This window comes from Aythya marila (genome assembly GCF_965140915.1).
Source record: "Aythya marila genome assembly, chromosome: 3".
Lineage (NCBI taxonomy): Eukaryota > Metazoa > Chordata > Aves > Anseriformes > Anatidae > Aythya > Aythya marila.
This window is the reverse complement of record NC_139044.1, coordinates 52,001,148-52,016,446: the sequence shown is the minus strand read 5'-3', so window position 1 is coordinate 52,016,446 and position 15,299 is coordinate 52,001,148. Positions and strand designations below refer to the sequence as shown.

The 15,299-nt window shown below is 37.6% G+C and overlaps 1 protein-coding gene across 1 annotated transcript in view; it reads right to left on the bottom strand.

The window, feature by feature from the left end:
- Positions 1–15,299, bottom strand: part of MTHFD1L (methylenetetrahydrofolate dehydrogenase (NADP+ dependent) 1 like) — a 149,141-nt gene that overhangs the window by 99,390 nt on the left and 34,452 nt on the right. The window contains exons 12-18 of the mRNA XM_082757822.1: positions 12,576–12,712; positions 11,294–11,340; positions 10,004–10,111; positions 9,026–9,100; positions 7,485–7,587; positions 4,556–4,632; positions 1,189–1,329 (exon numbers count right to left, since the gene is read on the bottom strand). Coding sequence (XP_082613948.1) covers positions 1,189–1,329; positions 4,556–4,632; positions 7,485–7,587; positions 9,026–9,100; positions 10,004–10,111; positions 11,294–11,340; positions 12,576–12,712 — 688 coding nt within the window. The remainder of the gene's footprint in view (positions 1–1,188; positions 1,330–4,555; positions 4,633–7,484; positions 7,588–9,025; positions 9,101–10,003; positions 10,112–11,293; positions 11,341–12,575; positions 12,713–15,299) is intronic.

Genomic DNA, 15,299 nt, shown 5'->3' with positions numbered 1-15,299 from the left:
GAATTTTAATGATGATTTTACTTAGAAATTTTTATACCCTTATCTTCATTTCAGTCATAAGCCCATGAGAGCCAGATACCATATTTTCATTTCTTTGTTAAAATGGAATCTGTTATAGTTGTGAAGACATTCCCTGCTTGCGGATTTGCTATGTTTGCTGACAAGGTTCTTTTGCTCGTTCTTAAAATGCAGCAAGTTTGTGCAGTTGTCCATATAAAAGGGACAAACGGGATAAAACACTTCACTGCATAAAGGGAATTAGTCTGTGTGATGCTGGCTGTCATTGCCATCACGGTGGCATGAAAGCACAGCTCTAAGGCATATCACAATTGCCACCAGGACGTATTTTGATGACAGATAAAGAATGAAAGCAAAGCATTATCTCATTTCTTGTATTTATGGTGTGCTGTTTATCTGCAGTACATGATCTTAATTTGGCAATTAGGCTTCAGAATACAAGTAATGTGATTTTATAGTAAATTAGTACCAAGCAGTGAGCTTAGTCCTGACATGCAGCTGGATTACAAGGGTTAATGGGCAACTTTTGACTGCACCAGAACCTGCCACACACAGACAGGTGTGAGCTTCCAACCACTGCCTACTGACTCACACTCTAGCTATAAGAACTAGGATTTGACATAAAGGAAGAACATATTAACCTTTTTCAGAAGTTGAAGGAGGGAGTTAACAGAACCTATGAGGGTGCAGGTGAGGAAAAAAAGTTCTAATGATGTGAGGAGATAATCCTACCCCAAGCACTTACAAAACATGTAACAGTTTGTTTTCATTCTGATCTAGTGGTATAAGCATTCATGTGGTAACTATCACTGTAATATCTGAGCACACTTCACAAATACAGTAGCAAACATTACCAGCTCTCTCAAACAGGAAACTATGCTCTTTGACTCACTCCAGCACCAAATTTGTTTGCCTTAATAACTGCAGAAATCTATCCAGGTAGGTTATGGAGAGCAGAGACATCCTGACCCAGATGTTACCAGAAGACTTGGAGGAATAAGTTCAACACCTTGTTCTCATTGCAAGCAAGTTTTGGCCAGAAGATTTTTCTTCGATATCTGACTGCGTTGTTCAAAGCAAAAAGCTTGGCATGCACCTGTCCTTACAATGCTTCAAGAAGCAAAACAAACGAATCAGAGGTTATTCATAACTCTACAGCACTGAACATACCAGATCCTCTGCTGTTACTGGTTCTCCTTTCTTGTCATTAGCCACCACCATTTTCCCCAGCCTCTCCTTCATATCTTCCAGGCTGTTGGTGAGTGCCAGGATTGCCATAATTTCACTCGCAACAGCAATATCAAACTGAGCCTGTAAAATAAAAATGAGAAATTAACCAAATCGAAGTCAGGTCAAATATTCACAGGGAATTACCAGGAACGGACCCAGGAAAGATGCTGGAATTCAAACAAGTTCTAAATTGTAACCTACAGCTTTTGAGATTACTCAGACTACAGTAACTTCAAACACTTTGTTTATAGTTCCTCACTAATGTTCTTCGTTACACTTCATTTACTTGGGGACTATTCTTGCAGAGTGCTTAGCCCCTTGGCTCACATTATCCTTAGCAGAAGCTCCCTGAAGGACCAAAAATTTTTCCTGTGGCAAAAAAAAAAACAACACACACAAGACACCAGATGTGATTTCAACTTTACTGGCATGAGCACAGCATTGTTGGGGCTTTGTTTTTATCTTAAATTCTAGTTTCAAAAACATTTTTGTTACATTTGATCATTCTTTTCAATGTAAATTCAAGTTTTAGAGTCAGTGCTGCCAGGTTTTATGCTTGATTTATGACGATGTAAAACATATGCCCCCCCCCCCTTTAGTAAATGAGCAAATATCTGTTAGGAAAAACAAACAAGAAATATGTGCTATATCAATCCTATTGCTCTTTATATTATGGAAATATTAATATTTCTTCTTAATATTATGGAAGTTCATCCATACCGTGCAGTGCCTCAGCAGAATGAAAGCTGTGGCCTTTAATTTTCTTTAAGACCTTGCAGAACATATTAGCAGTATTTGCATTAATCTACTCTTAGTAGAGCCCAGGCCACATGCTGTCAGATATAAACAGAGAAGAAAGGCACAAAGACTACTGTCTTGTGCTAGAAGGATGAAATTGGGGTGAATGAGAAGAATTTCTTCCCTGTGTTTCTGCTATAAGGTTCTGTCTTGATGGCTACAGCCCAAAGCAGTCCTATGAGGCTGACCACTATGTCAGCCTGCAAGCTTAGTCAAAACTCCTGAGGACATCTGAGCACTTTCCTGGATTGGGCAAAAACAGAGAGATACCATGGAAAACAAGAATTAATATTGTAGTTGAGATTTGCAGCACAAGGATTCAAATGAAATGCTGAAGTCACAAAGCGAGTTTTCTGTACCCTCTAGAAGCAGTTCTATACACAACAAAACAGGTGGGTACACAATTAACATTGTTAGTGTTGAGTTGACATGCTGCCATCTTTTCTCAAGTTAAGAAGAACACCCCTGCAAGTCATTATAGCAAATGTAAGACAGGAAAAAAGCCTCAGAAATTTATGTGTAACCCATATAGTGGAACATACTCTAACTTCATCAGGATGTTTATCAGGACACAAAAAATTAAGTTTTTATTATCATTGCTGTTTGGTAAACCCAAAAGGCCAGGAAAAAAATATTCACTGGTAGATGCTCAAAGAGTGACACAATATTTAATTGAAAAAAAAAACAGGCACAAAAGGTTGTGATAGCAGGTGCTATTTTAACTCTAATAACCTTTATACACCTATGAAGTGCTGACAGAAGCCTTAGCTGGAAAGCCAGTTCTCTGTTGATGAAAGGATCCACCCACATGGATTCAATTGCAGGATCAAGGCCATCAGTCATGTAATACTCTTTAGAAACCACAGCATCCCCGTTCATTAAAATGCATACTTTTGTGCCTGCTGTGCTCTGCCATTTTACACAGGTGTCATTGATTTTTTAAGAGTGCTAAAACATCACTCCAAATATTTATAAAATGCATCTGTTAGTTATGAAGTCCTGTTTTATCTGGATCTCTGGCTAGGCTCTGAAATGAGTTTTCCTAACTGTTCTCTATTTCTAGGTGGTAAGTCCATATAAAATACGAATGGGTATGGCAGAATTTGACAGCCATACATCAACTACTATTCTGTACTAAAACAACCCACATTTAACTCAGCAGCATAATTATAGTGGTAACATGTTGCACACTAAGGCTGACAGAACCTGGCTTAAAGCTAATAATCACAATGAGTCACTGAAACAAATCTAAATATACAAAAACATCTTCAACAAGTGCTAGAGAAACTTGTACCAAACACTGTAATTTAGTCCCAACCCATTATCAGAGATAAGTATTAGCTAACACTGAGTTTTCTTCAAGTAACAGACAGAAAACTCTCTACCTATGTGTTCAAAAGAAATGAGTGATTCTCTCCAATTTGCTTCTCCAATCAGACTGTTTTATATGCTGAACTGAACAATAACATTGGCACTATTTTTTGGTCTCTTTATTTAGACACCAACCTTAAAGGAGATCTGAAATTATAAAGAAGACAACAAAAGTTCCAAAAAGAAGCAAAACCTGATATATACCACAAAACCATTTACTTCACTTCAAAATAGTCAGAACCTCATGAATTTCATGATCCAGAGTGTTAGATGACAATAACCCTCATCAAATTGGGAAAAACTCTACGTCATTGCAATGAATCTGCTTCACCTGGAATTTGTATTCTACCTGGCATTTTTTCAGGACTGGATTTACCCACATGACACCACAAACACTTTTCCAGATAACGTCAGCAAAATCTGGCTTTCAACATATTTTCAATAGAAGTTCCTTAAAAAACTTCCAGAAGCTCTCATACAGTAATGGAGGCTAGTTTTTTACACTGCTGAAAAGCGTAAAAATTGTTTTCAGAACAGCACCTTCAAGACAACACATTAAAAGCCTTAAGCACATGGTCAATTTCTTACAATTTAGATCCCAAAGCTGAGATGCACAATAGGAAAAGAAAACTTGACTGGAGAACTAACAGTCATTTTCAGTCCTCACCAATGGAACCAGTGACACATGATACACCCTTGCCTGCAGTTATTTAACATTAAATTTAAATTTAATTTAAAATTAAATTTACATGTAATTTAAATTACACAAATACTTCATATAGTTTGGGGAACTTAAGAAAAAGGAATAAAAGTTGAACAAACTTATCTTATGAGGGCAAAGATAAATGCAAGTTTTTTCTTTGCCTTTTTTATATTCATCGGAAGACAAGGTTGGATCCTTAACATACATTTTTTTCAAGTTTTTCCAGCACTTTGTGCAACATGCATTGATTTCTGTTTCTGAAACTTCAGTTACTCATTAACGCAATCAGTCTCACTGCAAGAATGCTATACAATATCAACAGATGTTAGCATTACAATTCAAAGAAACATGCTGAAATAATTACAGGATAGCAAGTATCTCAGCCTCTACAGCAAAGCCTGTCCAGAATGAGATATATTAAATCACTTCACATACCTGACGGACAAATCCTTTTTCTGTATTCGCCTGGCCAACCGTTATTTTGCGTAGGAATCTATCATTTGTGTCCACCACTGAAATAAGGGAATAGCAAAAGCAGAACATTAACAAGGACTCAGGGGTCTGCATGTTTTCCAAGCATACCTGTTACGTGTGTAAGATTCAGCTACTTGAACAGAACCATGTAGTGGTGCTGATTTGGTTTCTGCCTTCTGTGTGATACCACTAGATGACAGGACGAAATAACTTGAATACAATTTCTCTGAGCAATATTTTCAGCTAACAGATTTTAGACATTCACTTGTACAACTTAATGTTTTACCTACATCTGAGAAATCGGACTTAGTAGTTAGAATGCACCTCAGACCTACCTCAAATCATTTGCTTCTTCACTGACTTGTTAAGAGTTGATTTTTAAGACTCATGATGTAGCTTAAACTTGGTCTGTTTCTCTTTTAAAGGATGATTATGTTGTCAGATCGGTTCTTCCAGACAAGTCACTTTCTTACACATCACAGTAACTAACTCCACATTGAGTTGCACAGCATTCAAAGAAAGGTTTTTTTCAATTGCCAAGACCAACCATCTGCTATTCAACACTACTTCACTTTTAGACAACTGTCTTTCTAACCTGCAAACACTTTAGATATTGCAAGGGTATGTCCAAACCATCCCGTGGAATTGCTAACTTTGCAAACAATCACAGCAACCCAAGTTCTCCAACGCTGCACTGACAACATGCAACTTCAGACGTGCCTTTATAGGAACCAAAAGGAAGGATTGCGAAGAAGTGTTCTAATCTGCTGGGAACTCATCAGGATATTTCTTAGGAAGAAATATTAGGAGGTTGTGTCTGTTAGAAAAGACAACTCCAAGTCCTCTCACTCCCAGGAGCAGTAATCCCTACAAATGCAAAAACAGGCCCTCTCTTTCTTACAGGTTTTTATCTTTACAGATGTTTCAGTCTGCACCAGCCCTAAAGGAAAGGGTGGAATGTACTCTTGAGCAGTACAACCTATAGCTTGGCAATTAAGTCATTCTTCTGATGAAGATTTGAGCACTGTTCGTTCTGAGGCAGAGAATCAAGAACCTCCAGACAGATTGTCTGTAGTGAAGGTCAGTGACATCATCTCCTCCTACTTTTCCTGCTGTTTTTGGAGATTAACAAATTTGACTGTACAGTAAAGGACAGCATAATTACACAAGAGGGACTTTAAGTCTCATTCCTTTACAAATCCCAGTTCAGGATTGTGAGTGGGCTGGGAGAAAAGCAAGAACTAATCCTCTATGAAGACTGCAGTAGCTGCATGTAGAAGTCATATCATATGAAAGAATTGTTTTTGCCACAGAAACAGTTTTTCCTTCTCCAAATTTTTCCTCCTCCTTACCTAAAGTAAACTTTTCAGGGAGCTTTAGTTTCAACTAAATGTTAGGTTTGATATATCTACTGTCTTATCCTCTAAACAGGAAATGAATACCAAGGGAACAGTGAGCAGGGGGAAGGTTTTCCCTCTTTTAGTATGCTGTACCTCTTCAAGCTAGTGTAAGATAAACTTTAAGCTTGTGACACTTCCAAGGAAAGAGGTCCTGACTAAAATTCATCCTCAGACAATTTGATAGCTCTCTCTTCTATCCTACAAAGTCTCTGCTAAGTAACAAGCTTTGCAGATACATGGATTGCAGAAATAGTCCCAAACAGAACACTTTTGAAATTATCTAAGCCTTTCCTAAAACAGTTTTTCCTGAAATGTTTAAAATCTGTACATCATACAGAGTCATGTAGAATGAAATTTGCACTAACATTATATAAAATGAATAATTCGAGGTTAACAGCTGTTGAGTAATGTTGCCTCCTCCCAAACCAGTGCTGATAAAAACGATGAGTCACATTACACTAAATATTTTTATTATTCCTTCATCCCCATACAGGTCCTTTCCACACAGACACACTGTGTGATTAATAAAACATGTCTTATGCTGCATTCCCCAGTATTATCTTGAGAAAATATTCCAACTCTGAGATGACATGCCTGCAAAGGGCACAGTAAAGCATGGCTAAGTCTCTCAATACATTCACTGAGCTGCACCATTATATATTTCTCTGAGCATCATCAATACATTTTATTTAACAATAATTTTAATCTAATAATGTCAGTGCTGAAGAACTAGGGGAAAAAAATAAAATCTAGTATCATTTAGCATAAAACTTGACACAGTCTATTTGTTTAAAAAAGAAAAATACAGTTATTGAAGTCAACACTGAAACTTAATCCAGCAGAACTGGAAAACGCAGAGGGGAGTTGCCTAAGAGCAAGAAAGTGGACACTGGTTTGCTTGGCACACATAGTTGAAACTGTATCACATCTTTCACCTCTTCTTCCTAACAAAGCAAACAACTCATGACACCTTAAATGTAGGATATATAAATGCACATACAATATTATATACAGTCCCTTAGGTCTATTTAGTCTCTGAGCAACCCAGACTGCTGAACTGGGGAGGAACAGGGACCAAAGCCAAATATAATAAATATTAAAAACAAACAAACAAACCAAAAACCGTAACAGACACAGTTAAGTAAAGAGAGATAAAAACTTGTAAAAATGCACAGAAAAGGCAGTTTAGTATGTTTTAAGATATATTATCTAATGGGAGAGAGACAAGGTACTTGAACTGTCACTCGGCAATCTATTCTTCAGAATATTAGCAAAGTCTCGAGTTACTGTAGATATTTAACCAAATTTAGAGCTACATACTACTTCCAAACCTGTTATGTACCTGTTATGTACCCAAATTTCTCTCTTGCAAATGGGTTACTCTTAAGAGTCAGAGAGCAGACACAGCTCTGATTCAGGTAAAATGAAGCAAGTTAGGAAATAATTTATGATAAACAGACAAGATGAAGTGCAGCTTTCTGATTATATACCTCTTTGCCATGTTATTGTGGATGGGTCAATATCAAGACGCACAAATTTATTGATCTCTTCTTCTGTTAATGTTCCAGGATCAGTCTTGTTTATTCCCAGCCTCTATGGGAAAAAAAAACAAAGTTTTTAAAAAAGCAATAAAATGGCTATTTTGCTTCAAACGGTATAGCTGTTCTCGTTTACCACACCCACCTTACACAAGCATTTGGGAAAGAAGCAATTCAGAGCTGAAACTATTAAAAAAAAGCACATACAAAGGTGCCTGTAACTTAAACAGAGGCATTGTTGATGGAAGAATGAAATAAAAAAGTAGAAATACTTTTAGGCAATTAAATGAGAGCGCCCTTTCTTATACAGAAGAAACTTAACGTAAACCAAAAAAAAATTCAACCTTATCACTTGCTAAGAAAAAGATAATTAACTGCTTGCTCGTTTGTGAAAATCTTTGAAAGACCCATCCATGTGTTGTCTTGTGTGATTTATCTTCAAATGAAATGAAAAAATTCACTTGAATAGGCCATCACCCATAATGAATGAGACAATATCTTTTGGCTACAGATTCATGATTTTAGCAACACCAACCTTTTTTTTTTTTTTTTTTTTTTTTTTTTTTAGGTGAACCTACATAAAGCTAGATCAGAAAATTGTGTTTAAAAACTGCAGTCTTCAAAAAAAAATCTTAATTTTCTCTGGCACTAGAAAGCATTCCTCAGTGAATTAACCAAGCATCACAGATGTATTTTTTAAAACCAGAAGCTGGTATTACTTCTATCCTTTCTTCCCCTCTCCTCCCTCAGTTCCAAATGCACCTGTGTATGCACTTGGCAGCTATCAATTGCCACCCACTGCCTCTGAAACAACACTGGTCAGGACCCCAAAGCCAACAACAAACGTGGAAATGGAAATAGAAGATTGAAACTGTTCTTAAGGTTCATGTATAAGTGGTCCATATTCTCTCCCAACACTAGTGGCCTGCATTGCTCTCTAGTTATTTATCTTTCTGAGTGGAAGCCTCATATCCAGATACATTCTTCTTACAAGAATTGTATAGAAGTTCTTCTGGAAGCATTCAGGAAGCAAGATGGGTTGCAAAAGCATAGTATGCACAGAAATACACTTCCGTCCCTCCAATGAAGGAGGTTATCAAATAGACATCAACAAAACCCCAGCAAAATGTGTTACAATAAACTTTCAAAACCAGAAAATACTGCAACAACAAAGAATCTGATCTTTCAAATGTGACTTTACCATAATAGGAAAAGTATTTTAAAACTCTGACTTCAATATTTCATCAGGAGAGACGCACCATTTGAAAAAAAATTGGTTTATTTCAGGAGAAAATAGCAAAAATGCTAGTTATGAAAATAATATCAGACGCAGATCCTATTTCTTCAAGTAGGATGCTTTTAGAAAGATCCTGGTCTTGAGGGAGGTTTATACAAACTTGGCCCCATACGTCAAATAACTTTCAAAAAGTTGCATAAGATAATATTTTATGAAGAAATACTGTAACTGGAGAAAGACTACATTAACAACTTACTCTCAAACGGGCAAACTGAATAGGAGAAAATCCTCTCACACCATTAACTACTGGAACCAGTCTGTTATACAAAGCCTAGAAAAAAAAAAAAAAACAACATGCAAAGTTAATGAAAAGATAGTTTTTAAAATAAAAAGCTCCTAATTTTCTTTTATTTAGATTAATTTCAGTAAGAATTTCCCAACCACCTAAGCTGTGGACTTCTGGATAGACATTTAAAAAACAGTTCTCAGAAGGTGGTAAATTTTTAAACAGTGCCTATGTAGTAGCTTAAATGCAATTACCCAAAATACCGTTTTTCTAAGTCTCCATAGAAAAGTTTTGGATTATTTTTGAAACTGGAATCCTTTAAAGCTTTAACCAAGGGCCATATTACTCAAACTGTAACTATCATTTGCAAATCAGCCTAAATGCACATTTGTGTTGCACCAAGGGGGACAAGACAACCCCGCTCAGTTTTAACAAGTAGTTGAAAAGAAGAGGTTCTTTTCTTCTCCTTTCCTCTTTAAATACATGTACTCAAGTTAGCATTTGTATTAAGTTCACAAAAGACTTGGTAGAGAGAAGAGGATTTAATTTATTTCCCCACACCTCTTCTTCCTCAGGTACATCATACCCAACTATGTATCAGAAGCATAACTTCTAACTTCAAAAAGGACTATACAAATCATTAAAAAGAATAAAATTTGGAGAGAGAAAAAACATCTTTTATTAGCCTACTTAGTAAAGTCTAAAATGGTTGACAAGCTTCTGGGCATAAGATGCTTATCTTAAAGACTATTTTATGACAGATATTTGCCAGAAAAATATATTCGGTAAGCATAATTTCCCAGCAGAATACAGAATGGCTTCAGCAATTGTTTCCATTCACACAGTGAAAACAGAAGATAGTCAACTTAGTTTACTATGAAATTCAATTTACTGAAAATTCAAAAAGAAAAAAAAAGAGTCATGTGGATATTAGAAAGTAATTCTCACCTTATCAGATTGAGTGCCCTCATGCAAGATCCTAGCGTCAATAGCAGCAGCCAGCAAATTATTCGCAGCCGTTATAGCGTGAATATCTCCAGTCAAATGAAGATTGAACTAGATGGTGAAAGCAACAGAATTTTTTTTTTTCTTTATAAAATGCCTTTAACACAACCTTTTAATCTCAAAAATTTATGAAAACAAACAAACAAACAAACAAAAAAAACAACACTGCCATCTCCTTGAGATTGCAGCTCAAATTAGTCACCTATCATTGTAGAGGAAATATTACAGGTTGAGAATGTATGGAACTATATGAAGGACTTGCTTCCACCTGAGTAGTAGTAAACTACTCTGAGCTTAGTCAAACAAAGCCACAAATGTCTTTATTCTTTGCTAAATGACCCAGGAATGGAAAGCCTGGGGCTACAGTTCCACATGATTGATACTACATCAGTTTATTACCAGCAGTGTAAATTTGACATGGGTCAGATGTGCAGATTACTGCCAAATCCTCCAGTGCACACAGCGCTTGCTGGCTTTATGGTTTCATGCCAGCTTTCTGCAAGCCATAATAGAACAGGTTGTACCAGATCAGGCATGAACCTTGTTGATACAAAGTTTGTCCAGCAAAGCTTTTTGGAAAAATCTGAAATCAGCCATTTAAATTAGATTAGTGTTATATAAGGTGGTTTTAAATATATATATATACACACATATATATATATATACATATATATATCTTACACAAGGAGATGAGAGGTCAGTTTTAACTGCACTGTAGTACCGACAGCTGAGAAGCACCAACAACAGCTTACACCAGCCCTTGCTATGATGGTACTCTAGTGCAAACAGCACCCAAACATTGCATGACTGCTCTGTTGGGACCAGCTGTGTGTACTTTTGCCATGGCACCTCACCAGTTTTGACTGGCAGTGATCTTGCAGAGCTCTAAATTGGACTTTTTTCACCGAGCTACAGACTAGTTGGATTGGCAGGAACCTCTGGAGGTCACCTTGTCTAACCCTTCTATTCAAGCAGGGACACCTATAGCCTCTTGCCAAGCAACATGTCCAGGCAACTTTTGAAGATCTCCAAGGAAGGAGACTCCTCAACCTCTCTGGGCAACCTGTGCCAATGCTCAGCTACCAGCACAGCACAGAAGTGCTTCCTGATGCTTAGAGGGAACCTCCTGTGCTTCAGTTTGTGCCCACTGCCTCTTGCCCTGGTTCTGGGCACCACATAGAAGAGCCTGGCTCCCAGGGGGACAGGGATTTGCTGCCTCCATTGTTGTCTCACCTCCTCCATGGGAATCACTTGAGCATATCCACCACCGGCTGCTCCACCTGCGCAATAAAGCACACAGTCACATCAGATTCACATCAGTTTTGGGAAAAACAACACCTTAAACACACAGAGTTAAACATACAGCTTTGATGATACATTTCTCAGTATTTTGAATTTTATTAGGGAATTCATGATGCACGCGAATAAACAGGATTTCCTCAAACCTTGATGGCTTTTTTTCAGCAGGCAATAAAATTAGAATTCTTGAACTGAAAGGAAAGTCTACACATAATGGCTGGCCCAGACTTTAGCTAGATAAGGGTAACCCTCTGCTCTTGTCTAGATTTGGGACACCATCATGCACATGCAACAGTTGGGTGGAAAGACGCAGCAGTAATGAGCAAGCACTACTTCTGCATGAAACCTTCACACTCTTGCCTGAGCGCTCCTTCCCCACCGCCTCCCAGGGCACAAGCAAAGAATTTTGCTGTAGCCTATACAAAAGTTGAGCGGAGGGATTTAAAGCACTCACATGCACCAGTCTTGGCTGAGAAGCACCAAGCACCAGGAGCCTTCCAGCTGAAATCAAACTTGTTAACTTAAACTTCAGCAAAGCAAAGTAGAGCAGATGGGGAGTGTTTGCCCAGTTAGGCACCAATCTCAGCTGAGAAATGGCAAAAACAAAAACAAAACAAAAAAAAAAGATTGTATTACTTCCTGTCAGTGTTGAAGAGAAGCTTGAACTCTGGCTGCCTCTTACTTGGCCCTCAGACCCTTTTAGGCAAAAATGCAGCAGCCCAGGATGTGAGGGACAACTCAGAAGAACAGGAAGATGAGGTTGAGACCTAGCTAAACGTATGATGCAGACACAGCTGAACCACACATGACAGCCAACTTCCTTGGCTTAAATATTTCATATCAATATGAGCGGACTTAGGACTCCTTCTCAAGGGATAATTAAACGGTAACATTTAGAGACATCTCTGCAGCGTCTCCAAGCAGAGGTGTGGCTGGAAGGGTGTGTACTCACTCAAAATGCCTCCTGGCTAATTCATTCCCAGGCCTTTCATTATGTTTGGCCTTTATCTGCATCATTAATACACATAATTACATGAACACAGACATGAACCTTGCATGAGATGATGTGTGAGAGAAACCTTTATAAGTTACTTAACAAAAATACAATATGCTCCTATTCAGGCAATCCACTGCATTAGTGGAGTAATTAAGACACTAAAAAACTGCAGTATTCTTTATTCTGGAACAGATCATACAGTTTGCAACTCTTACGTACCTTTAACTCCAAAAGTAGGTCCTTGGGAAGGCTGTCTCAGACAAGCAAAGGAGTTAATGTTAAGGTGTGCAGTAAGAGCTTGAACAAGACCAATTGTGACTGTGCTTTTCCCTTCTCCTAAGGGTGTAGGGGTTATTCTAGCAAAACAAGAAAAAAGATTAATCAAATTCTTTGCTGATGTCAGCCTGGCTGAGGATATCAGAACTTACAGCTTTTGATTTCAATGAAGGATATTTGTACAACAAATTTCAATAAGATTACTTTATCACCACAAAAATACTGCCACAATGTTATCCCCTAGCTCAAGCTGGAATGCTAATATACATGTGTCTTCTATTTAAGCAATTTACTATGATAGCAGAAAAAGAAAAGATTATTTTGGCAAAAGTTCTGAAAAGAATAAATTGAATTTAGACATTTCATTACAGCACAACAGTGTCACCAGTTTCATTAACAAACCATCCATCAAGATACTTTGAGCATCTATTAATGCTTTTCTGTAGCAATGCAGATGTTTTATTCCCACTACTGAAACTATGAATTAAATAGCAGCGTATTTTAAATTAAACAACCAACACTTTTGTTTATAGAGCTTAACTATACCTCTCTATACCTGATTGTGACACAAATGTTATGGAATAAGGGGTGGAAGTTGTGTTGGGTCTGTCTGAGCTGGAGTCACCTTTTCCCTGCAGCACTGCCATGTCATCATAACACTCCATAATGACAAAAAAAAGCATGTTTTAAAATAATACAGGACACAAAAGTCACTATAGTCAACTAAATATGATTTATTTAGCACTTAAGTTTCTTGACACTTTTGCTGATTAAAGGCTGATGAGGGACAATTACAATCACAGTCCGTCCTCCTGCACCACACCTCCAAAATCTCATGCTACAAAGAAAACAGGACAGTATTTTAGAAAGACATCCAATCTCAAATCAGAGACACCTCGAATCAGAGACGCTAACCTCCAGTCAAAGACTCTGTCCTTGTCCCTTTAAGGAAGGGACAATGATGGTTGACTTTGCAAAGTGGAAAACTTAATCAGCTCTTCCTCTTCTCCAACCCATGCAACAGACAAGGGAAGGAATACATTTATGGGTTGGGAAAAGAATAATGCATGTTGGACAGCTAGAAACAAACACGCAAACCAACCAACCAACCAAAAACTCTCAACTTATCCCTCAGTTTTCTGAGCAAGTTTGAACTGCATCTGAGAAATGCAGCTCAGGGAGTGCTGCTCCCTCAGCAAAAACACACAACTTCCTTTAACAACAGTGTGGTCTCTACAGGCACTTAATCTTAATACATAAAAGATTCTGTGAATGAAAGACACCTTAGGTTAAATTATGTCCTCCCTGATTTCAAGGCCATCAAGTCTATGATCCATGTTAAAAATAGGGGTAGTAGCTCTTCCCCCTCCCCGCCCTTAGAGTACGAACACATCTCATTCTCCAAAACGCATTCAAACTCTTCATTTGAGACACAACGCTTCTCCCTCTGACTGGCAGAAGAAAGCCCTAGTCCACTGACACCACTCTCACATAAGTCTTGAACTTTTTGCTTTGAAGCAAGGTGATGTTTATGACATCTTTGTTGTCTCTACTACCAGCAAAGCAGGAAGTACCTTAGCGAAGCTGACATTAAAAAGTAATCTTCATTCCCAAGCAGATGCAAGAACGCACATGAATACTAGTAGAAGATGAACCCTTATCCTATTCCCTCTATGAAACGTGAGCTAACACACCTCCCATTAATTAAAAACACTTCCTTCACCAGCTAGCAATTTATGAAAAGCATTACTATCCTTAGGTCACAATTCAAATGGCAAAAAACACTGATAAAATTGTCAAGTGCAAGGAGATGTCAGTTGACTTAGTTCAGAAACTGACATAAGCCTTTCTTTGCCCCACAAAATATAAATACATGACAAACATCAACGTGTCACAAATCTGTCTTTTACATCACTGGATCCTGATGTTCTTTTCGTTTGCTTGCTTGTTTTTTGTTAAAAAAAAAAAAAAAAAAAAAAAAAAAAAAAAGGAGCAAAGAAGCCTTTGTTAGACATATCTGAAAATATATGGGCAACAAGAGGCAAGCCTAATTAAAATTCTATATTGTTTTAGAAAAATAATTTTCCTATTTAGAAATGTAATGTTTTAACTCAAGTTCCAGTAAAATAATGGGATTTAGTACATCTATAAGAGAATTCCTTAACCGAGACTATACAGAAATAGTACTTTGTCTATTGACAGCTTTGAACTACTCTTATATGACCATGTAGTATGTGGATTACTTAATTTGGGCACGTTTTCATTCATTTTCCCCCACATGTATAACATTGTTTGTCAACGATCAGAGCCTAAAGCACAGCCAGTAGCTCACTCTCTAGACAGTCATCCAGCTTTCCTAGAACTGCACTCCTTTAACTGAAAAAGGGAATTCACTTCCTCCTCTGTGATTCCTGTCAAGCACACACAGAAATACAGTCCAGACCACATGCCAATAGAAGTCTCCACCCCTCTATGCTGTGCCATTCCCTCTGCCATGACCTTACTGCAGAAATTCCTGTTCAGTCCCAAAATGCACTGCCTTGCACTGCATTAATACTATTTTCCCCACTTCTTATGTGCTGGTCATCAATGTTATTCTGCAAAATCTGCTTAACAGCTGAGGTTCTTCTCTATATCAATACACTTCCCAGCTTTGCACCATCATCA